The sequence below is a fragment of the Pseudophryne corroboree genome, chromosome 11 (genome assembly GCF_028390025.1).
Source record: "Pseudophryne corroboree isolate aPseCor3 chromosome 11, aPseCor3.hap2, whole genome shotgun sequence".
In the NCBI taxonomy this organism is placed as follows: Eukaryota; Metazoa; Chordata; class Amphibia; order Anura; family Myobatrachidae; genus Pseudophryne; species Pseudophryne corroboree.
In genome coordinates, this window is record NC_086454.1 from 125,808,713 (window position 1) to 125,832,610 (window position 23,898).

At 49.8% G+C, this 23,898-nt stretch overlaps 1 protein-coding gene across 2 annotated transcripts in view; it reads right to left on the bottom strand.

Moving 5' to 3' along the window:
* PHRF1 (PHD and ring finger domains 1) overlaps nt 1-23,898 on the bottom strand; it is a 302,294-nt gene that overhangs the window by 227,339 nt on the left and 51,057 nt on the right. For both annotated transcript variants that reach the window (XM_063944791.1, XM_063944792.1), the window contains one exon: nt 11,717-11,889. In XM_063944791.1, coding sequence (XP_063800861.1) covers nt 11,717-11,889 — 173 coding nt within the window. The remainder of the gene's footprint in view (nt 1-11,716; nt 11,890-23,898) is intronic.

The following is a 23,898-nucleotide window of genomic DNA, read 5'->3' on the forward strand; positions in this document are numbered from 1 at the left end:
CTGAAGAGATGGCTCACAACAAAACCCGATTTTTGTAACAATAACTATGTACAGGTATTGCAGACAATCCGCACTAGGGATGGGCGCCCAGCATCCACTACGGACTACGAGAAATAGAATTACCGGTGAGTAAACTCTTATTTTCTCCGACGTCCTAGTGGATGCTGGGGACTCCGTAAGGACCATGGGGATTATACCAAAGCTCCCAAACGGGCGGGAGAGTGCGGATGACTCTGCAGCACCGAATGAGAGAATTCCAGGTCCTCCTTAGCCAGGGTATCAAATTTGTAGAATTTTGCAAACGTGTTTGCCCCCGACCAAGTAGCTGCTCGGCAGAGTTGTAAAGCCGAGACCCCTCGGGCAGCCGCCCAAGATGAGCCCACCTTCCGTGTGGAATGGGCTTTTACAGATTTAGGCTGCGGTAAGCCTACCGCAGAATGCGTCAGCTGAATAGTGCTACAAATCCAGCGCGCAATAGACTGCTTAGAAGCAGGAGCACCCAGCTTGGTGGGTGCATACAGGATAAACAGCGAGTCAGTCTTTCTGACTCCAGCCGTCCTGGAAATATACATTTTTTAGGGCCCTGACTACGTCCAGCAACTTGGAATCCTCCAAGTCCCTAGTAGCCGCAGGCACCACAATAGGTTGGTTCAAGTGAAAAACTGAGACCACCTTAGGGAGAAACTGAGGACGAGTCCTCAATTCTGCCCTATCCATATGGAAAATCAGATATGGGCTTTTACAAGACAAAGCCGCCAATTCTGAAACCCGCCTGGCCGACGCCAAGGCCAACAGCATGACCACTTTCCACGTGAGATATTTTAAATCCACAGTCTTAAGTGGTTCGAACCAATGTGATTTCAGGAATGCCAAAACCACATTGAGATCCCAAGGTGCCACTGGGGGCACAAAAGGAGGCTGAATATGCAGTACTCCTTTGACAAAAGTCTGAACTTCGGGCAGTGAAGCCAGTTCTTTTTGGAAGAAAATCGACAGAGCCGAAATCTGGACCTTTATGGACCCCAATTTGAGGCCCAACGTCACCCCTGCTTTTTGATCAGGGTAGGGATGACTTCCTCCGGAATACCCTTTTCCTTCAGGATCCGGTGTTCAACCGCCATGCCGTCAAACGCAGCCGCGGTAAGTCTTGGAACAGACAGGGTCCCTGCTGCAGCAGGTCTTGTCTGAGCGGCAGAGGCCAAGGGTCCTCTGTAAGCATCTCTTGAAGTTCCGGGTACCAAGCTCTTCTTGGCCAATCCGGAACCACGAGTATGGTTTTCACTCCTCGCCTTCTTATTATTCTCAGTACCCTGGGTATGAGAGGTAGAGGAGGAAACACATAAACCGACTGGTACACCCATGGTGTCACTAGAGCGTCCACCGCTATCGCCTGAGGGTCTCTTGACCGGGCGCAATATCTTTTCAACTTCTTGTTGAGGCGGGACGCCATCATGTCTACCTGTGGTTTTTCCCACCGGTTGACCAGCATTTGGAAGACTTCTGGATGAAGTCCCCATTCTCCCGGGTGGAGGTCGTGCCTGCTGAGGAAGTCTGCTTCCCAGTTGTCCACTCCCGGAATGAACACTGCCGTCAGTGCTAACACATGATTCTCTGCCCATCTGAGAATCCTTGTGGCTTCTGCCATCGCAATCCTGCTTCTCGTGCCGCCCTGTCTGTTTACATGGGCGACCGCCGTGATGTTGTCTGACTGGATCAGTACCGGCTGGTTTTGAAGCAGGGGTCTTGCCTGGCTTAGGGCATTGTAAATGGCCCTTAGCTCCAGGATATTTATGTGAAGAGAAATCTCCTGATTTGACAACAGTCCTTGGAAATTTCTTCCCTTTGTGACTGCCCCCCAGCCCCGAAGGCTGGCATCCGTGGTCACCAGGACCCAGTCCTGTATTCCGAATCTGCGGCCCTCTAGTAGATGAGCCCTCTGCAGCCACCACAGCAGAGACACCCTGGTTCTGGCCGACAGGGTTATCCGCTGTTGCATCTGGAGATGGGACCCGGACCATTTGTCCAACAGGTCCGACTGGAACATCCTTGCGTGGAACCTTCCGAATGGAATTGCTTCGTACGAAGCTACCATTTTTCCCAGGACTCGTGTGCATTGATGTACCGACACTTTTCCTGGTTTTAGGATGTCTCTGACCAGAGATGACAATTCCTCGGCTTTTTCCAGTGGAAGAAACACTCTTTTCTGGTCTGTGTCCAGAATCATTCCCAGGAACAGAAGACGTGTCGTCGGGACCAGCTGTGACTTTGGAATGTTTAGAATCCAGCCGTGCTGTTGTAGCACTTCCTGAGAAAGTGCCACCCCCACTATCAACTGTTCTTTGGACCTCGACTTTATCAGGAGATCGTCCAAGTACGGGATAATTAAAACTCCCTTCTTGCGAAGGAGTATCATTTCGGCCATTACCTTGGTAAAGACCCTCGGTGCCGTGGATAACCCAAACGGCAGCGTCTGGAACTGATAGTGACAGTCCTGTACCACAAATCTGAGGTACTCCTGGTGCGGAGGGTAAATGGGGACATGCAGGTACGCATCCTTGATGTCCAGGGATACCATGTAATCCCCCTCCTCCAGGCTCGCAATAACCGCCCTGAGCGATTCCATCTTGAACTTGAACCTTTTGATATAAGTGTTCAAGGCTTTTAAATTTAAGATGGGTCTCACCGAACCGTCCGGTTTCGGTACCACAAACATTGTGGAGTAGTAACCCTTTCCTTGCTGAAGGAGGGGTACCTTGACGATCACTTTCTGTGAATACAGTTTTTGAATAGCCACCAACACTGCCTCCCTGGCAGAGGGAGTTGCCGGCAAGGCAGATTTTAGGAAACGGCGGGGGGGAGACGTCTCGAATTCCAGCCTGTACCCCTGAGATACTACTTGAAGGTACCCAGGGATCCACTTGTGAGAGAGCCCACTGTGTGCTGAAAAACCTGAGACGTGCCCCCACCGTTCCCGATTCCGCCTGAGCAGCCCCAGCGTCATGCTGTGGACTTACCGGACGCAGGGAAGGACTTCTGCTCCTGGGAACTAGCTGTGTGCTGCAGCTTTTTCCCCCTTCCTCTGCCCCTCGGCAGAAAGGATGAGCCTCTAGCCCGCTTATTTTTCTGGGGCCGAAAGGACTGTACCTGATAATACGGTGCTTTCTTTTGCTGTGGGGTAGCCTGTGGCAAAAGTGTCGATTTCCCAGCAGTAGCTGTGGAAACGAGGTCTGAAAGACCTTCCCCAAAAAGTTCCACCCCTTTATAGGGTAAAACTTCCATGTGCCGCTTGGAGTCGGCATCACCTGACCATTGCCTAGTCCATAACCCCCGTCTGGCGGCAATGGACATAGCGCTTATTTTTGATGCCAGCCGGCAAATATCCCTCTGTGCATCACGCATGTATAAGACCGCGTCTTTTATATGGTCAATCGTTAGCAAAATATTGTCCCTATCCATGGTATCAATGTTTTCCGACAGGGAGTCTGACCACGCAGCAGCAGCACTGCACATCCAAGCTGATGCAATAGCGGGTCTCAATATAATGCCAGTGTGTGTGTATATAGCTTTTAGGGTACTTTCCAGCTTTCTATCAGCAGGTTCTTTTAGGGCGGCCGTATCCGGAGACGGTAGTGCCACCTTCTTTGATAAGCGTGTCAGCGCTTTATCTACCCTAGGGGGTGTTTCCCAGCGTGACCTATCCTCTGGCGGGAAAGGGTACGCAGCCATTAACCGTTTAGAAATGATCAATTTCTTATCTGGGGAAGTCCACGCTTCCTCACACACCTCGTTTAATTCGTCAGATGCAGGAAAAACTACTGGTAGTTTTTTCTCACCAACATAATACCCTTTTTTGTGGTACCTGGGGTATCATCAGAAATGTGTAATACATTTTTCATAGCCTCAATCATATAACGGGTGGATCCATTGGAGGGTACACTCGTCTCATCATCGTCGACACTGGAGTCGGTATCCGTGTCTACATCTGTATCTGTCATCTGAGGTAGCGGGCGTTTTATAGCCCCTGATGACATTTGAGACGCTTGGACAGGCACAAGCTGAGTAGCCGGCTGTCCTATGTCGTCAAACCTTTTATGTAAGGAGCTGACACTGTCACGTAATTCCTTCCATAAGTCCATCCACACTGGTGTCGACCCCGCAGGGGGTGACATCACATTCACAGGCATTTGCTCCGCCTCCACATCATTATCCTCATCATACATGTCGACACAGCAGTACCGACACACAGCAGACACACAGGGAATGCTCTTACAGAGGACAGGACCCCACAAAGCCCTTTGGGGAGACAGAGGGAGAGTATGCCAGCACACACCAGGGCGCTATATAACACAGGGATATCACTATACAGAGTGTTTTCCCCTATAGCTGCCTATAATATATATATACTGCGCCTAAATTGTGCCCCCCCTCTCTTTTTCACCCTTTCTGTAGTGCAGGACTGCAGGGGAGAGCCAGGGAGCTTCCTTCCAGCGAAGCTGTGAGGGAATAATGGCGCCAGTGTGCTGAGGGAGTTGGCTCCGCCCCTTTTTCGGTGGGCTTTCTCACGCTATTTTATCGTTTCTGGTAGGGGTTAATATACACCTATATAGCCTCTGGGGCTATATATGGTGTTAGTTTTGCCAGCCAAGGTGTTATTATTGCTGCTCAGGGCGCCCCCCCCAGCGCCCTGCACCCATCAGTGACCGCAGTGTGTGGTGTGCATGAGGAGCAATGGCGCACAGCTGCAGTGCTGTGCGCTACCTTGGAGAAGACAGAAGTCTTCAGCCGCCGATTTTCCGGACCACCTTCTTGTTTCTGGCTCTGTAAGGGGGACGGCGGCGCGGCTCCGGGAACGGACGATGAGGTCGGGTCCTGTGTTCGATCCCTCTGGAGCTAATGGTGTCCAGTAGCCTAAGAAGCCCAAGCTACCACCACTTAGGTAGGTTCGCTTCTTCTCCCCTTAGTCCCTCGTTGCAGTGAGCCTGTTGCCAGCAGGTCTCACTGAAAATAACAAACCTAAACTATACTTTCTTCTAGGAGCTCAGGAGAGCCCCTAGTGTGCATCCAGCTCAGCCGGGCACAGAAATCTAACTGAGGCTTGGAGGAGGGTCATAGGGGGAGGAGCCAGTGCACACCAGATAGTCCTAAATCTTTCTTTAGATGTGCCCAGTCTCCTGCGGAGCCGTCTATTCCCCATGGTCCTTACGGAGTCCCCAGCATCCACTAGGACGTCAGAGAAACCTAAAATAAGAATTTACTTACCGATGATTCTATTTCTCGTAGTCCGTAGTGGATGCTGGGAACTCCGTAAGGACCATGGGGAATAGCGGCTCCGCAGGAGACTGGGCACAAAAAGAAAGCTTTAGGACTACCTGGTGTGCACTGGCTCCTCCCCCTATGACCCTCCTCCAAGCCTCAGTTAGGATACTGTGCCCGGACGAGCGTACACAATAAGGAAGGATTTTGAATCCCGGGTAAGACTCATACCAGCCACACCAATCACACCGTACAACTTGTGATATGAAAACCAGTTAACAGCATGATAACAGAGGAGCCTCTGAATATATGGCACACAACAAGAACCCGATTAGTTAACAATAACTATGTACAAGTATTGCAGACAATCCGCACTTGGGATGGGCGCCCAGCATCCACTACGGACTACGAGAAATAGAATTATCGGTAAGTAAATTCTTATTTTCTCTGACGTCCTAGTGGATGCTGGGAACTCCGTAAGGACCATGGGGATTATACCAAAGCTCCCAAACGGGCGGGAGAGTGCGGATGACTCTGCAGCACCGAATGAGAGAACTCCAGGTCCTCCTCAGCCAGGATATCAAATTCATAGAATTTTGCAAACGTGTTTGCCCCTGACCAAGTAGCTGCTCGGCAAAGTTGTAAAGCCGAGACCCCTCGGGCAGCCGCCCAAGATGAGCCCACCTTCCTTGTGGAATGGGCTTTTATTGATTTAGGCTGCGGTCATCCTACCGCAGAATGCGCCAGCTGAATAGTGCTACAAATCCAGCGCGCAATAGACTGCTTAGAAGCAGGAGCACCCAGCTTGTTGGGTGCCATCAGGATAAACAGCGAGTCAGTTTTCCTGACTCCAGCCGTCCTGGAAAAATAAAATTTTCAGGGCCCTGACTACGTCCAGCAACTTGGAATCCTCCAAGTCCCTAGTAGCCGCAGGCACCACAATAGGTTGGTTCAAGTGAAAACCTGAGACCACCTTTGGGAGAAACTGAGGACGAGTCCTCAACTCTGCCCTATCCATACAGAAAATCAGATAAGGCTTTTACATGACAAAGCCGCCAATTCTGACACACGTCTGGCCAAGGCCAAGGCCAACAGCATGACCACTTTCCACGCGAGATACTTTAGCTCCATGGTTTTAAGTGGCTCAACCAATGCGACTTTAGGAAATCCAACACCACGTTGAGATCCAAAAAGTGCCACAGGAGGCACAAAAGGAGGCTGAATATGTAGTACTCCTTTAACCAAAGTCTGAACTTCAGGCAGTGAAGCCAGTTCTTTCTGGAAGAAAATCGACAGAGCCGAAATCTGGACCTTGATGGACCCCAATTTGAGGCCCTGCTTGCAGGAAGTGCAGGAATCGACATAGTTGAAATTCCTCCGTCGGGGCCTTCATGGCCTCACACCAAGCAATACATTTTCGCCAAACGCGGCGATAATGTCTTGCGGTGACATCCTTCCTGGCTATGATCAGGGTAGGGATGACTTCCTTCGGAATACCCTTTTCCTTTAGGATCCGGTGTTCTACCGCCATGCCGTCAAACGCAGCCGCGGTAAGTCTTGGAACAGACAGGGTCCCTGCTGCAGCAGGTCTTGTCTAAGCGGCAGAAGCCAAGGGTCCTCTGCCAGCATCTCTTGAAGTTCCGGGTACCAAGCTCTTCATGGCCAATCCGGAACCCCGAGTATGGTTTTCACTCCTCGCCTTATTATTCTCAGTACCTTGGGTATGAGAGGTAGAGGAGGAGACACATAAACCGACTGGTACACCCACGGTGTCACTAGAGCGTCCCCAGCGATCGCCTGAGGGTCCCTTGACTTGGCGCAATATCTTTTCAACTTCTTGTTGAGGCGGGACGCCATCATGTCCACCCGTGGTCATTCCTAACGGTTTACCCGCATTTGGAAAACTTCTGAATGAAGTCCCCATTCTCCTGGGTGTAGGTCGCCCATCGGAGAATCCTTGTGGCTTCTGCCATCGCCATCCTGCTTCTTGTGCCGCCCTGTCTGTTTACATGGGCGACCGCCGTGATGTCGTCTGATTGGATCAGTACCGGCTGGTTCTGAAGCAGGGGCCTTGCTTGGCTTAGGGCATTGTAAATGGCCCTTCGCTGCAGAATATTTATGTGAAGCGAAATCGCCTTGGAAATTTCTTCCCTGTGTGACTGCACCCCAGCCCCGAAGGCTGGCATCCGTGGTCACCAGGACCCAGTCCTGTATTCCGAATCTGCGGCCCTCTAGTAGATGAGCCCTCTGCAGCCACCACAGCAGCGACACCCTGTTTCTTGCTGACAGGGTTATCCGCTGTTGAATCTGTAGATGGGACCCGGACCATTAGTCCCACAGGTCCCACTGGAACGTCATTGCGTGGAGTCTTCCGAATGGAATTATGCTTCGTACGAAGCTACCATTTTTCCCAGGACTCGTGTGCATTGATGTACCGACACCTGTCCTGGTTATAGGATGTCTCTGACTAGAGATGACAACTCCTCTGCTTTTTCCACTGGAAGAAACACTCTTTTCTGGTCTGCGTTCAGAAACATTTCCAGGAACAGAAGACGTGTCGTCGGGACCAGCTGTGACTTTGGAATATTGAGAATCCAGTCGTGCTGTTGTAGCACTTCCCGATAGAGTGCTACCCCCACTACCAACTGCTCTTTGGACCTCGCCTTTATCAGGAGATCGTCCAAGTACGGGATAATAAAAACTTCCTTCTTGCGAAGGAGTATCATCACTTCTGCCATTACCTAGGTAAAGACCTTCGGTGCCGTGGACAACTCCACCGGCCGCATCTGGAACTGATAGTGACAGTCCTGTACTACATATCTGAGGTACTCCTGGTGAGGAGGGTAAATGGGGACATGCAGGTACGGATCCATGATGTCCAGGGAGACCCTGTAATCCCCCTCCTCCAGGCTCGTAATATCCGCCCTGAGCGATTCCATCTTGAACTTGAATCTTCTGATATAAAAGTTCAAGTATTTTAATTTCAAGATGGGTCTCACCGAAACGTTTCGGTACCACAACCACTGTGGAATAGTAACCCCTTCCTTGCTGAAGGAGGGGCACCTTGACAATCACTTGTTGTGATTATAGTGTTGAATATCCACCAACACCGTCTCCCTGGCAGAGGGAGGTGCCGGTAAGGCAGATTTTAGGAAACGGCGGGGGGAAGAACGTCTCGAACTCCAGCCTGTACCCCTGAGATACTACTTGAAGGACCCAGGGATCCATGTGAGAGAGCCCACTGTCCGCTGAAATTTCTGAGACGGACCCCCACCGTACCCGGGTCCGCCTGAGCAGCCCCCGCACCATGCTGTGGACCTACCGGACGCAGGGAGGATTTCTGCTCTTGGGAACTAGCTGTGTGTTGCAGCTTTTTCCTCTACCTTTGCCTCTCGGCAGAAAGGATGAGCCTCTAGCCCTCTTGCTTTTCTGGGGCCGAAAGGACTGTACTTGAGGATACGGTGCTTTCTTTTGTTGTGGGGTAGCCTGTGGCAAAAAAATCGATTTCCCAACAGTAGCTGTGGAAACGAGGTCTGAAAAACCATCCCCAAACAGTTTTACCCCCTTAAAGGGCAACTTCCATGTGCCGATTTGAGTCGGCATCGCCTGACCATTGCCAAGTCCATAACCCCCGTCTGGCGGCAATGGACCTAGCGCTTATTTTTGATGCCAGCCGGCAAATATCCCTCTGTGCATCACGTATGTATAAGACCACGTCTTTTATATGCTCTATTTTCAGCAAAATATTGTCCCTATCCATAGTTATTTTCCGTCAGGGAATCTGACCACGCAGCGGGAGCACTGCACATCCATGCCGAAGCAACGGCTGGTCGCAATATAATGCCCTAGTGTGTGACTATATCTTATAGGGTAACCTCCTGCTTTCTATCAGCAGGTCCCTTCAGGGCGGCCGTATCCGGAGACGGTAGTGCCACCTTTTCTGATAAGCGTGTAAGCGCTGTATCTACCCTATGGGGTGTTTCCCCGCGTGACCTATCCTCTGGCGGGAAAGGGTACGCTGCCAATAACCGTTTTAGAAATTATCAATTTCTTACCGGGGGAAGACCACTCTTCCTCACACACCTCATTTAATTTCTCAGATGCAGGAAAAACTACTAATAGTTTTCTCTCACCAAACACAATACCCTTTTATGTGGTACCTGGGGTATAATCATAAATGTGTAATACATTTTTCATTGCCTCAATCCTGTAACGGGTGGACCTATTTGGAGGGTACACCAGTCTCATCGACGTCGACACTGGAGTCAGTATCCGTGTCGACATCTGTGTTTGTTATCTGAGGTAGCGGGCGATTTTAGAGCCCCCCATGACATTTGAGACGCTGGAACAGGCACAAGCTGAGTAGCCGGCTGTTCTGTGTCGTCGACCTTTTATGTAAGGAGTTGACACTTTCACGTAATCTTTCCATAAGTTCAACCACACCGGTGTCGACCCCGCAGGGGGTGACAACATATTTACAGGCATTCGCTCCGCCTCCACCTCATTATCCTCCACATACCAGTCGACACAGCCGTACCGACACACAGCACACACACAGGGAATGCTCTGATAGAGGACAGGACCCCACAAAGCCCTTTGGGGAGACAGAGGGAGAGTATGCCAGCACACACCAGGGCGCTATAGATCACAGGGATAGCACCTATAAAAAGTGTTTTCCCTTATAGCTGCATATATATATGTATACTGCGCCTAAATTGTGCCCCCCCTCTCTTTTTAACCCTTTCTGTAGTGTATTAACTGCAGGGGAGAGCCAGGGAGCTTCCCTCCAACGGAGCTGTGAGGGAAAAATGGCGCCAGTGTGCTGAGGAGATAGCTCCGCCCCTTTTTCGCGGACTTTTCTCCCGCATTTTTATGGATTCTGGCAGGGGTTAATGTACATCCATATAGCTCTGGGGGTTATATGTGATGTATTTTTGCCAGCCAAGGTGTTAATATTGCTGCTCAGGGCGCCCCCCCCCAGCGCCCTGCACCCATCAGTGACCGCAGTGTGAGGTGTGCATGAGGAGCAATGGCGCACAGCTGCAGTGCTGTGCGCTACCTTGATGAAGACTGATGTCTTCTGCCGCCGATTTTCCGGACCTCTTCTTGCTTCTGGCTCTGTAAGGGGGCCGGCGGCGCGGCTCTGGGACCGGACTCCGAGGCTGGGCCTGTGTTCGATCCCTCTGGAGCTAATGGTGTCCAGTAGCCTAAGAAGCCCAAGCTGGCTGCAAGCAGGCAGGTTCGCTTCTTCTCCCCTTAGTCCCTCGATGCAGTGAGCCTGTTGCCAGCAGGTCTCACTGAAAATAAAAAACCTAAAACTAACTTTTATCTAAGAAGCTCAGGAGAGCCCCCTAGATTGCACCCTGCTCGGTCGGGCACAAAAATCTAACTGAGGCTTGGAGGAGGGTCATAGGGGGAGGAGCCAGTGCACACCAGGTAGTCCTAATTCTTTCTTAGTTGTGCCCAGTCTCCTGCGGAGCCCGCTATTCCCCATGGTCCTTACGGAGTTCCCAGCATCCACTAGGACGTCAGAGAAATTAGGTTCTTCTCCCTTGGTGCCCATACACTTGTGCGATTGTCCGCGATGAGATATCGCGCTGCGATTTCCCCGGCAGGCAAGGCTGCGATAAATTGCATCTGAAGTGCTTTTTTTTTTGCATTTGATGTGCATGCGATCATTTGATAAATCGCATGCCCCTTGCGACCTGAAATCGGGTGATCGCAGTGGTGTAGGCTGCATACCTTGCTTATATCACAGAGCAGAACATTTCCTCACTCTATTCCTGTATCCTTAGCACAATGGGTGGAGGGGAGAGTCCCGGAAGTGAGCTCAAAACAACACAGATCGCTCATCACAATGCGATAAATCGCATGTGCTTAAAAACCACATGCGATCGATCGCACATGCGATACAATACATATTAAGTGCAGCACATATCTTGAGATGCAAGATTCAACCAGCATGCCCGCGCATCGCGGGACACATGCGACTTACATGCAATCTATGCAATATATCGCAACGATGCGGTCGCCATCGCATGATTGAACAAAATATCGCCTAGTATATGGGCACTATTAGAGTGCTCTTTCCAGTTTATCTCGTCACTCACAAATTAGCTTTGAACCATGTGGCCGTAACCTCATCAGCAGCACCTTCTTTGGCCAATATTAAAATATGCCATTACTCTCCATCCGTACATAGCAGAGGTTTCCAAAAGCTGTCCTTAAGTCACCATAACGGTCCAGGTTTTAAGTACAGCCATGCTTGGCCACAGGTGCCTTAATTTGTAGCTCAGTTAATTTGATATAACATTCTGTGCTGAGCCATATATACACTTAAAACCACCTGGATCATTAGTCTGACTTGAGGACTGGGTTTGGGAACCTCTGGTATATACCATTGCAGAAGTGAAGGAAAAAAAAAAGCATGGCACACAACCTGTAACAAATTCTCCATACCTACCCTAATCTGGATATTGCGCGCTGTGGTGCGGATCCGGTTCACATTGGCCCTCACTCTCTCACTTTGTCTAGTGCGAGCAATGGCACGAGTCCTCACCACATTGGTCCTCAGTCGGCTTGTTGTGGGAACCACGTCGGCCAACAGGCCTGCCACTTCTTCCTCACTCACTTGATCTGTGGGGGACCAAAAAACATAGTAATCAGAGGATATCCCAATATGGTATCCGGACTCTAGGTCGGCACTGTCTAGGTCGACACAACCATTAGGTCGACATGATCCACGTGGACTACAATTGGGAACGGTAATGTGCAGAGAGCAGCGAGGCACCTTGACCGAAGTTCGCTCGCCATGCACGGGGACACAGTGCACTAATTGGGGTTCCCAGTCACTTTATGGAGTATACACACACAAAAAAAAAAATTATGTCGACCTTGTTCATGTTGACCTAATGGTCATGTCGTCCTAGACACTGTCGACCCCGAGTCCTATACCCCAATAAATTCAGGTGCAGCAATAAAGAGGGTTCGAACACATGTATATTTTGAGTACAATGTAAACATAAGATTTTAATTACCTACCGATAAATCCTTCTCTCGTAGTCTGTAGGGGATACTGGGAATCCATTTAGCACCATGGGGTTTAGATGGGTCCTCTTGGAGCCATGGGCACTATAGAAGTTTGATAACGTGTGCTGGCTCCTCCCTCATGCCCCTCCTACCCAACTCAGTCTAGGAAACTGTGCCCGAGGAGACGGACATATTTTGAGAGAAGGAAATAAGAGAAGGAAAGTGGTGAGATTACGAACCAGCACAAACAGAACAAGAGGAAAGCCATGATAACCAAACTTGACAACAAGAAACAGCAACAGCTTAAGCAAACAACAGTATTTAAACAAGTAACCGTGCAGGAAGAATGAAGCATCGGGCAAGCGCCCAGTATACCCTACGGACTACAAGAAAAGGATTTACCAGTAGGTAATTAAAATCCTATTTTCTCTTACATCCTAGGGGATACTGGAATCCATTTAGTACCATTGGGAAGTACCAAAGCTCCCAAACCGGCTGGGAGAGTGCTGAGGTTCCTGCAGAAAAGATTGACCAAACTGAAGGTCTTCAGAGGCCAAGGTATCGAACTTGTAAAACTTGGCAAACGTGTTTGAACCCGACCAAGTAGCTGCTCGGCAGAGCTGTAATGCAGAGGCACCCCGAGAAGCTACCCAAGAGGAACCCACCAACCTAGTAGAGTGGGCCTGTACAGATTTCGGAATCGGCAAACCTGCCGTGGCATAAGCATGCTGGATAGAGAGCCTGATCCAGCGTGCAATTGACTGCTTTGAAGCAGGACACCCAATTTTATTGCCATCATAAAGAACGAACAAAGAGTCTGATTTCCAGTGATGAGCAGTTTGCTTTACATATACCTTCAAAGCCCTCATAACATAAAAAGACTTTGAAGTGTCAGTAACAACCGGAACCACAATTGGCTGGTTGTTTTGAAACGCCGACACCAACTTAGGAAGAAATTGCTGACGAGTCCTGAGTTCAGCTCTGTCCTTATGGAAAATCAAGTAGGTGCTCTTGAAACAACGCCCCCAGCTCCGACACTCGGCTTGTCAAAGCCAAGGCCAACAGCGTGACGACTTTCCACAAAATATACTTTACGTCTACCTCCTGTAACGGTTCAAACCAGTCCGATTGGAGGAATGTCAGAACCAAATTGAGATCCCAATGTGCCGTGGGAGGCTCAAAGGGAGGTTGAATGTGAAGAACACCTTTCAAGAATGTCTGGACCTCAGGGAGAGAAGCCAATTGTTTCTTAAAGAAAATAGACAAGGCTGAAATCTGAACTTTTATGGAGCCTAGGCGTAAGCCCACGTCAACTCCCGACTGCAGAAAAAGCAGAAAACGTCACAGATGAAATTCCACCGTGGAATAATGTCTGCTCTCACACCAAGAGACATTTTTTCCAGATACGATGGTAATGCTTTGACGTTACCCCCTTCCTGGCCTGGATCATAGTCGGGATGACCTTGTCAGGAATCCCTCTCCTGGCTAGAATCAGCAGTTCAATTTCCATGCCGTCAAACGTAGCCGTGGTAAGCCTTGATAAACGAATGGGCCCTGTTGCAGAATATCCTCTCGAAGAGGCAGAGGGCACGGATCTTCTATTAGCATCTTGAGAAGATCCGCATATCAGGCCTTTCGCAGCCAGTCCGGAGCAATGAGGATTGCTTGAACGCTTTCCCTTTTTATTCTTTTGAGAATTCTTGGGATCAGAGGAATTGGAGGAAACAAGTACACCAGCCGGTAGGCCCAAGGAGTTGTCAGGCAGTCGACCTCTACAGCTTGTGGGTCCCTCAACCTGGAACAATACCGCTTGAGCTTCTTGTTGAGTCGAGAGGCCATCATGTCGATTTGTGGATACCCCCCACCAACGTGTCAGCCACTGGAACACCTACGGGTGGAGGCCCCATTTCCCCGGGTGCAGCTCGTGTCTGCTGAAGAAATCTGCTTCCCAGTTGTCTACTCCCGGAATGAAGATCGCCAACAACGCCACAGCGTGTTTTTCTGCCCAGAGGAGAATTCCTCTGACATTGCGTCTCTGCTTTTCGTTCCGCCCTGTCGGTTTATGTACGTTTCCGCCATCACATTGTCCGACTGGACTTGAATGGCCCGATTCTGAAGAAGAGATGAGGCCTGCAGAAAGGCGTTGTAGATAGCCCTGAGATCCAGGATGTTTATTAGAAGGACGACTTTCTGACTGCTCCCCAACCTCTGAGGCTTGTGTCTGTGGTTAAAAGGATCCAATTCTGAATCCCGAACCTTCGGGCCTTCACTAGGTGAGAAGTTTGTAGCCACCACAGGAGGAAGATCCTGGCTTTCGGCAGCAGACGAATCCTCTGGTGCATGTGAAGATGCGATCCAGATCATTTGTCCAACAGATCCAGCTGGAAGGGCCTCGCATGAAACCTTCCGTACTGAATTGCTTCGTAAGAAGCCACCATTTTCCCCAGAAGGCTGATGCATAAATGTACCGAGATTCGGGTCAGCTTCAAGATGGCCTGAAACATCGACTGGATTACCAATGCATTTTCCAAGGGAAATAACACTCAGACTCTGTGCCCAGTATCATTTCCAGGAAATGAAGCTCCTGTGTTGGTTCTAGGTGAGATTTTGGTAGATTGAGAATCCACCGATGATCCAGGAGTAATCTGGTTATAAGACCAATGTTCTCCAACAACTGCTCCCTAGACGCAGCCTTTATCAAAAGATCGTCCAGGTAAGGAATTATACTCACTCCTTGTTTGCGGAGTAGTATCATCATCTGTGCCATCACTTTGGTGAACACCCTCGGTGCCGTGGAAAGACCAAATGGCAGGGCCTGGAACTGGTAGTGACAGTCCTGCAGTGCAAACCGTAGATAAGCCTGATGAGGTGGCCAAATCGGAATGTGAAAGTACGCATCCTTGATATCCAAAGACACTAGGAATTTCCCCTCTTCCAGACCTGAGATCACCGCTCTCAGAGTCCATCTTGAATTTGAACACTCGTAAGTATGGGTTTAATGACTCGAGGTTCAGAATCGGTCTTACCGAACCGTCCGGTTTCGGTACCACAAACAAGCTGGAATAATAACCCTCGATTTGTAGAGGAGGTGGAACTGGAACAATGACCTGGGTCTGTAACAGTTTCTGAATGGCATCCTGTAAGGGTATTCTTGCCTCTTGTGAAACTGGTAAGCCTGATTTGAAGAATCTGTGAGGGGAGAGATCCTGGAACTCCAGCCTGTAGCCCTGGGATATAAGGTCTATGACCCAGGGATCCTGACAAGATCTCGTCCAAATGTGACTGAAGAATTTCCGCCGGGCTCCCAGCTGCCTGTCTCCCGGGTTTTGAGGAGGCAGTGCCCGAGCTCTGTTCCTGTGAAGGACTGTAAATTGGGTCCTGAGTAGGCCTTCCTAGCTGGCGGAGCTTCAGAAGGTAGATAGGTGGACTTACCCGCAGTAGCTTGTGAGATCCACTTGTCGAGTTCGTCGCCAAATAAGGCCTCACCTGTGAAAGGCAGGCCTTCCACACCTTTCTTGGAGTCCGCGTCAGCAGTCCACTGACGTAGCCATAATCACCTGCGTGCAGACACTGCCATAGCTGTGGTGCGTGCATTAAGCAAACCTATCTCTTTAATGACTTCAACCATAAATTTTGCAGAGTCCTGTATGTGTTGCAGGAGTAAAACAATTTCCTCTTGATGTAAGGTGTCCAACTCCTCAATTAAATTACCAGACCATTTAGCAATGGCTCGAGTAATCCACCCACATGCTATAGTGGGTCTCTGGGCCACCCCTGCAGCTGTATACAAAGATTTGAGTGTAGTCTCAATCTTGCGATCAGCTGTATCCTTTAGGGAGGCTGCACTAGGAACATGTAGTACCATTTTATGTGAGAGCATGGAGACTGACGTATCTGTGGATTTTTCCATTTTTTCCTATCCTCAGGAGGAAAAGGAAAAGATGATAACCACCTAGTAATTTGAAATTTCTTATCTGGCTTAACCCACGGTTCTTCAAACAGGGTATTTAGTTCCTTTGACACAGGAAAAGTGGCTGAGGATTTTTTCTTTATATTAAAAGAAAGATTCCTCACACTCATCTGCCACCTTATCAGGAATATTTAGGACTTCTCTTACAGAATCTATGAGAGCCTCTACACCTTGCGACAGAGTAGCCTCCCCTACCTCTATGTCCTCCTCCCCTTCCTCCATTTCTGTCCCGTCATCATCAGAGTCAGAATGCAGGATATGGGCAAAAGTACGTTTTTGCGGACCAATGGTAGAGGACTGAGACGCTGGTGTGAGTACAGAGTCCTTTTGCATGAACTCAGAAATAGACTGTTAAGTATTGTGTCTCTTTCTCATTACGAGACATTTAGTAGAGATGGTGGAAATCATCCCCATAATGGAATCCAGCCATGCTGGCTCCGCCCCACTAGCTTGAGAAGGGATACTACACTGAGTATACAGAGAACCCCCTGGAGAAGAGGAACACTGTGCCTTACATGAAACACACTCTTTACCCGACATATTACAGCAGTGACAGCACACAGACAGGAAAAGGTTAAATGCACAATTAACCCACAAAGAGCCCTTCCAGAGAGACACAATAAGAGGATAGAACCAGCACACGGTGCCTTTACTGCTAAAGCCAAGCTTAGCCGGGTCACAGACTAAGTACCTAGATTAGGGACTTAATACACTAGTATATAGCTCTCCCCTGCCATAACCCCCTGGTACCGCTGAGGTAATCTGGAGGCTCTCCGGAGGAGTTGCTGACTACAGGGATGCGTGTCTGTGTTGCTGCAATGAGGGAAAATGGGAGCCTGTGACCTGCTGGATCCGCTCATAGTGAAGCCCCGCCCCGGTAATGGCGCACGGTCTTCCAGCTCTTCTTTATACTGGCTTTAGTGTCTAAGGGCATAAAATGGAGTAAGCCCCCTTTTAAGCCTGTATTGCCAGTCTGGGTACTGTGCACACTACAGTGTACTGAGACTGGAGACTCATTCCGCCCCATGTAGAAGTCATGTGTCTCAGTACCCTCTTGCAGCCATAATGGCTGACGACTCTTCTTTCTTCTGGCTCTGTTAGGGTTGGCGGCGTGCTGCGGGAAATGTACGTTCACCGTGATGGGGCTTACGAATAATTTCCCTCAGGAGCTAGCGTCCTGTCAGCGGGGAACGGGACCATTAACCCTCAGTGGGAGTGGGGGTGGGCAGCAGTCAGCACTGAGTGCTGCAGCCCTGGACAGGTCTCCCGGCTGCAGCGGCTCCTTTACATATCCATTTCCCCGGACACATCACTGCCACGGTCGCCAGAGAGGGTCTGGCCGTGGCAGAGCAAACATTTAAAAAATAAGATTTTACACTTACCGGTAAATCTATTTCTCGTAGTCCGTAGAGGATGCTGGGACTCCGTAAGGACCATGGGGATAGACGGGCTCCGCAGGAGACATGGGCACTTTAAGAAAGACTTTAGACTCTGGGTGTGCACTGGCTCCTCCCTCTATGCCCCTCCTCCAGACCTCAGTTAGAGAAACTGTGCCCAGAGGAGATGGACAGTACAAGGAAAGGATTTTTGTTAATCCAAGAGCAAGATTCATACCAGCCACACCAATCACACCGTATAACCTGTGATAGACTACCCAGTTAACAGTATGAACAAACAACATAGTCTCGGTCCAAACAGATGAACTATAATATAACCCTTATGTAAGCAATAACTATATACAAGTCTTGCAGAAGAAGTCCGCACTTGGGACGGGCGCCCAGCATCCTCTACGGACTACGAGAAATAGATTTACCGGTAAGTGTAAAATCTTATTTTCTCTAACGTCCTAGAGGATGCTGGGACTCCGTAAAGACCATGGGGATTATACCAAAGCTCCCAAACGGGCGGGAGAGTGCGGATGACTCTGCAGCACCGATTGAGCAAACAGGAGGTCCTCCTCAGCCAGGGTATCAAACTTATAGAACTTTGCAAAAAAGTGTTTGACCCCGACCAAGTAGCAGCTCGGCACAGCTGTAGTGCCGAGACCCCTCGGGCAGCCGCCCAAGACGAGCCCACCTTCCTAGTGGAATGGGCCTTAACCGATTTCGGTAACGGCAACCCTGCCGTAGAATGCGCCTGCTGAATCGTGTTACAGATCCAGCGAGCAATAGTCTGCTTTGAAGCAGGTCCGCCAACCTTGTTGGCTGCATACAGGACAAACAGTGCTTCTGTTTTTCTGATCCTAGCCGTTCTGGCCACGTAAATTTTCAAAGCCCTGACCACATCAAGGGACTCTGAATCCTCCAAGTCACGTGTAGCCACAGGCACCACAATAGATTGGTTCATATGAAAAGGATGAGGCCACCTTCGGTAGGAATTGAGGACGGGTCCGCAACTCCGCTCTATTTATATGGAAAACCAGATAAAAGCCCCTATGTGATAAAGCCACCAATTCCGAAACTCGCCTAGCCGAAGCCAAGGCTAACAACATGACCACCTTCCAAGTGAGAAATTTCAACTCCACTGTTTTAAGTGGTTCAAACCAATGTGACTTAAGGAAACTTAACACCACGTTAAGGTCCCAAGGCGCCACCGGAGGTACAAAAGGAGGCTGAATATGCAGTACTCCCTTCCCTTCAGGTAACGAGGCCAATTCCTTTTGAAAGAAAATGGATAAGGCCGAAATCTGAACTTTAATGGAGCCTAATTTTAGGCCCAAATTCACTCCAGTTTGTAGGAAGTGAAGAAAATGGCCTAGATGGAATTCTTCCGTAGGAGCATTCCTGGCCTCACACCAAGAAATATATTTTCGCCATATGCGGTGATAATGTTTAGACGTCACGTACTTCCTAGTCTTTATTAGCGTACGAATGACCTCATCCAGAATACCTTTTTCCGCTAGGATCCGGCATGCCGTCAAACGCAGCCGCGGTAAGTCTTGGAACAGACAGGGACCTTGTTGTAACAGGTCCTGCCTTAGAGGAAGAGGCCACGGATCTTCTGAGAGCATTTCCAGAAGATCCGGATACCAGGCCCTTCGAGGCCAATCTGGAACGATGAGAATCGCCTGAACCCCTCTTCGTCTTATGATTCTCAGTATCTTTGAGATGAGAGGAAGAGGAGGGAACACATAGACCGACTGAAACACCCACGGTGTCACCAGTGCGTCCACTGCAATCGCCTGAGGGTCCCTTGACCTGGCGCAATACCTTGGAAGATTCTTGCTGAGGCGTGGCGCCATCATGTCTATTTGAGGCAGTCCCCACTGACTTGCAATCTCTGCGAAGACTTCCTGATGAAGTACCCACTCTCCTGGATGCAGATCGTGTCTGCTGAGGAAGTCTGCTTCCCAGTTGTCCACTCCCGGAATGAAGACTGCCGTTAGAGCGCTTACGTGACTCTCCGCCCAACGAAGAATCCGTGTGGCTTCTGCAGATCCGGATACCAGGTCCTTCGTGGCCAATCTGGAACAATGAGAATTGTTCTCACTCCTCTTTTTCTTATTATCCTCAACACCTTGGGTATGAGAGGAAGAGGAGGAAACACATATACCGACTGGAACACCCACGGTGTCACTAGGGCGTCCACAGCTACCGCCTGAGGGTCTCTTGACCTGGCGCAATACCTTTGTAGCTTTTTGTTGAGACGGGATGCCATCATGTCTATTTGGGGTAGTCCCCACCGACTTGCAATGTGCGCGAAGACTTCCTGATGAATTCCCCACTCTCCCGGATGCAGATCGTGTCTGCTGAGGAAGTCTGCTTCCCAGTTGTCCACTCCCGGAATGAACACTGCTGACAGAGCGCTTACATGATTCTCCGCCCAGCGAAGAATTCTGGTGGCTTCCGCCATTGCCACTCTGCTCCTTGTGCCGACTTGGCGGTTTACATGAGCTACTGCGGTGATGTTGTCTGACTGGATCAGAACTGGTCGATTGCAAAGTAAGATCTCCGCTTGACGTAGGGCGTTGTATATGGGCCTTAGTTCCAGGATGTTGATGTGAAGACAAGTCTCTTACCTTGACCAAAGTCCTTGGAAATTTCTTCCCTGTGTGACTGCTCCCCAACCTCGGAGGCTCGCGTCCGTGGTCACCAGGATCCAGGCCTGAATTCCGAACCTGCGGCCTTCCAGGAGGTGAGCACTGTGCAGCCACCACAGGAGAGATATCCTGGCTCTGGGAGACAGGGTGATCCTTTGATGCATTTGTAAATGAGACCCGGACCATTTGTCCAGTAGGTCCCATTGAAAAGTCCTCGCATGGAACCTGCCGAAGGGGATGGCCTCGTACGATGCCACCATCTTCCCCAGGACACGGGTGCAGTGAAGCACTGAAACCTTTTTTGGCTTTAATAGGTTCCTGACCAGAGCTATGAGCTCCTGAGCCTTTTCCATCGGAAGAAAACCCTTTTTCTGTTCTGTGTCCAGAATCAGGCCCAAAAAGGTCAGACGCGTTGTAGGAACCAGCTGGGACTTCGGAATATTGAGAATCCAGCCGTGCTGTTGCAACGTCCTCACTGACAGTGACACGCTGTCCAGTAACTTCTCTCGAGATCTCGCTTTTATGAGGAGATCGTCCAAGTATGGGATAATTTTGACACCCTGCTTGCGCAGGAGCACCATCATTTCCGCCATTAACTTGGTGAAAATTCTCGGGGCCGTGGAAAGCCAAAACGGCAACGTCTGAAATTGGTAATGACAGTCCTGTACCGCAAATCTCAGGAACGCCTGGTAAGGAAGAAAAATCGGAACATGAAGGTAAGCATCCTTTATGTCCAGGGAAACCATCCAATCCCCCCCCCCCCCTTCCCCTCCAGGCTGGCGATGACCGCTCTGAGCGATTCCATCTTGAACTTTTTCAAGTACAGGTTCAGGGATTTCAGATTCAAAATGGGTCTGACCGAATCGTCCGGTTTCGGAACCACAAGCAGGGTTGAGTAATACCCTTTTCCTTGCTGGAGAAGAGGAACCTTGACTATCACCTGTTGCAGGTACAATTTTTGAATTGCAGTTAACACTAACTCCCTTTCTGACGGAGAAGCTGGCAGAGCCGCCAGCCTGTATCCCTGAGAAACAATCTCTATTGTCCAGGGATCCACCTGTGAGTGAACCCAGACGTGGCTGAAAAATTGAAGACGTGCCCCCACTTGATCTGGCCCCCCCAGGGAAATACCAGCGTCATGCGGTGGATTTTGCAGACGTAGGGGGGGAATTCTGCTCCTGGGAACTAGCTGTGTGCAGCTTTTTTCCCTTGCCTTTACCTCTGGCAAGAAAGGACTATCCTCGTACCTTTTTGCTTTTATTTGAACGAAAGGACTGCATTTGGTAATGAGGTGCCTTCTTAGTATGTTGTGGTGGAACATAAGGTAAAAAATTTGATTTACCAGCCATAGCAGAAGAGACAAGGTCCAAGAGGCCTTCTCCAAACAACTCCTTGTAAGGCAACGACTCCATATGCCGCTTTGAGTCGGCATCCCCCGTCCACTGTCGGGTCCACAAGAGTCGCCTAGCAGAAATAGACACAGCATTTATTCTGGAGCTTAGTAAACAAATGTCTCTTTGAGCATCCCTCATATATAACGCAGCATCCTTGATATGCTCTAGGGTCATTAGAATGGTATCCTTATCTAGGATCTCAATCTCCGTAGACAAGAAATCTGTCCATGCTGCGACAGCACTACAAACCCAGGCCGATGCCATAGCCGGCCTAACAATAGTACCAGAATGTGTGTAAATGTACTTCATGGTAACTTCCTGCTTACGATCCGCAGGATCCTTGAGGGTAGCAGTATCCTGGGAAGGCAGTGCGACCTTCTTGGATAAGCGTGTCAACGCCTTGTCTACTTTAGGCGAAGATTCCCATTGTATCCTGTCCTTTTGTGGGAAGGGATACGCCATAAGAATCCTTTTGGGAACTTGTAGTCTCCTGTCTGGAGATTCCCAAGCCTTTTCGCACAAGTCGCTTAGCTCAAATGAGGACGGAAAGGAGATCTCAGGCCTTTTCTCTTTATACATGTGTACCCTCGTGTCAGTGACAGGGGGTTCCTCAGTAATATGCAAAACCTCTTTAATAGCAATGATCATGTAACGAATACCTTTAGCCACTTTTGGCTGTAATTTTGCATCCTCATAGTCGACACTGGAATCTGAATCCGTGTCGGTATCTGTGTCAGTGATCTGGGATAATGTGCGTTTCTGAGACCTTGAAGGTCCCGGTGCCACTAGGACAGGCATGGTCTGACTACCTGACTGATCCCTAGCCTCAGTCTTCTCTAATCTCTTATGCAATAAATTTACATTAGCATTCAAGACATTCCACATATCCATCCAGTCCGGTGTCGGCGTTGCCGACGGCAACCTGACAATCATGCACTCCCCCTCATCGTCAAACATGTCAACACACGCGTACCGACACACTCCACACACACAGGGAAACTCTTTTCTGAAGACAGGTTCCCCTTTAGGCCCTTTGGAGAGACAGAGAGTATGCCAGCACACACCCCAGCGCTATATGACCCCGGAGAAAAACACAGAATGTTTACCCAGTAGCGCTACTGTAATGTATAATCGCCAATTATGTGCCCCCCCCCCCTCTACTTTAAAACCCTCTTTCAGCGTGTGTCAAGCAGGGGAGAGTCCGGGGAGCTTCCTCTCAGCGGTGCGGTGGAGAGAAAATGGCGCTGGTGAGTGCTGAGGGAGGAGCCCCGCCCCCTCGGCGGCGGCCTTCTGTCCCGCTCAAACTTAATAAAATATGGCGGGGGCTCTTTTATATACATGTACAGTGCCCACCTGTACATGTATATAGTCATTTGCCCTAGGAGAGGTATTCTATTGCTGCCCAGGGCGCCCCCCCTGCGCCCTGAACCCTTACAGTGACCGGAGTGTGTGAGGTGTATGAGAGCAATGACGCACAGCTGCAGTGCTGTGCGTTACCTCAGTGAAGCACCCGAGGGCTTCTGCCGCCTCAGTAGTCTTCTTTCTTCGTTTCTTCCGGCTCTGTGAGGAGAACGGCGGCGCGGCTCTGGGATGAACGCCCAGGACGAACCTGTGTTCCACTCCCTCTGGAGCGAATGGTGTCCAGTAGCCGAGAAGCAGAGCCCATCATTTAAGTAGGTCTGCTCCTCTCTCCTCAGTCCCTCGATGCAGGGAGTCTGTTGCCAGCAGAGCTCCCTGAAAATAAGAAAAAAACCTAACAAAATGCTGTCTTAGCAGGAAACTCAGGAGAGCTCCCTGCAGTGCAACCATCTTCCTCTGGGCACAGTCTAAAACTAAAACTGAGGTCTGGAGGAGGGGCATAGAGGGAGGAGCCAGTGCACACCCAGAGTCTAAAGTCTTTCTTAAAGTGCCCATGTCTCCTGCGGAGCCAGTCTATTCCCCATGGTCCTTACGGAGTCCCAGCATCCTCTAGGACGTTAGAGAAAAATTAATTTTGTTTTTACACTTGGCGCCTGGCGTCAGTATTACGCTTGAAATTGGTACCCTTTGTCCCTTTAAAAATGGTACCCTGACCATGAGCATGAAACCGATGGCAACGAGCATGGAACCCAGGGCATGAAACCATTGGCAACAAGCATGAAACCATTGGCAAGGAGCATGAGAACCCTGGCAACGAGCAGGTAATTTAAAAATAGTTAGGGTCCTTACTGTGG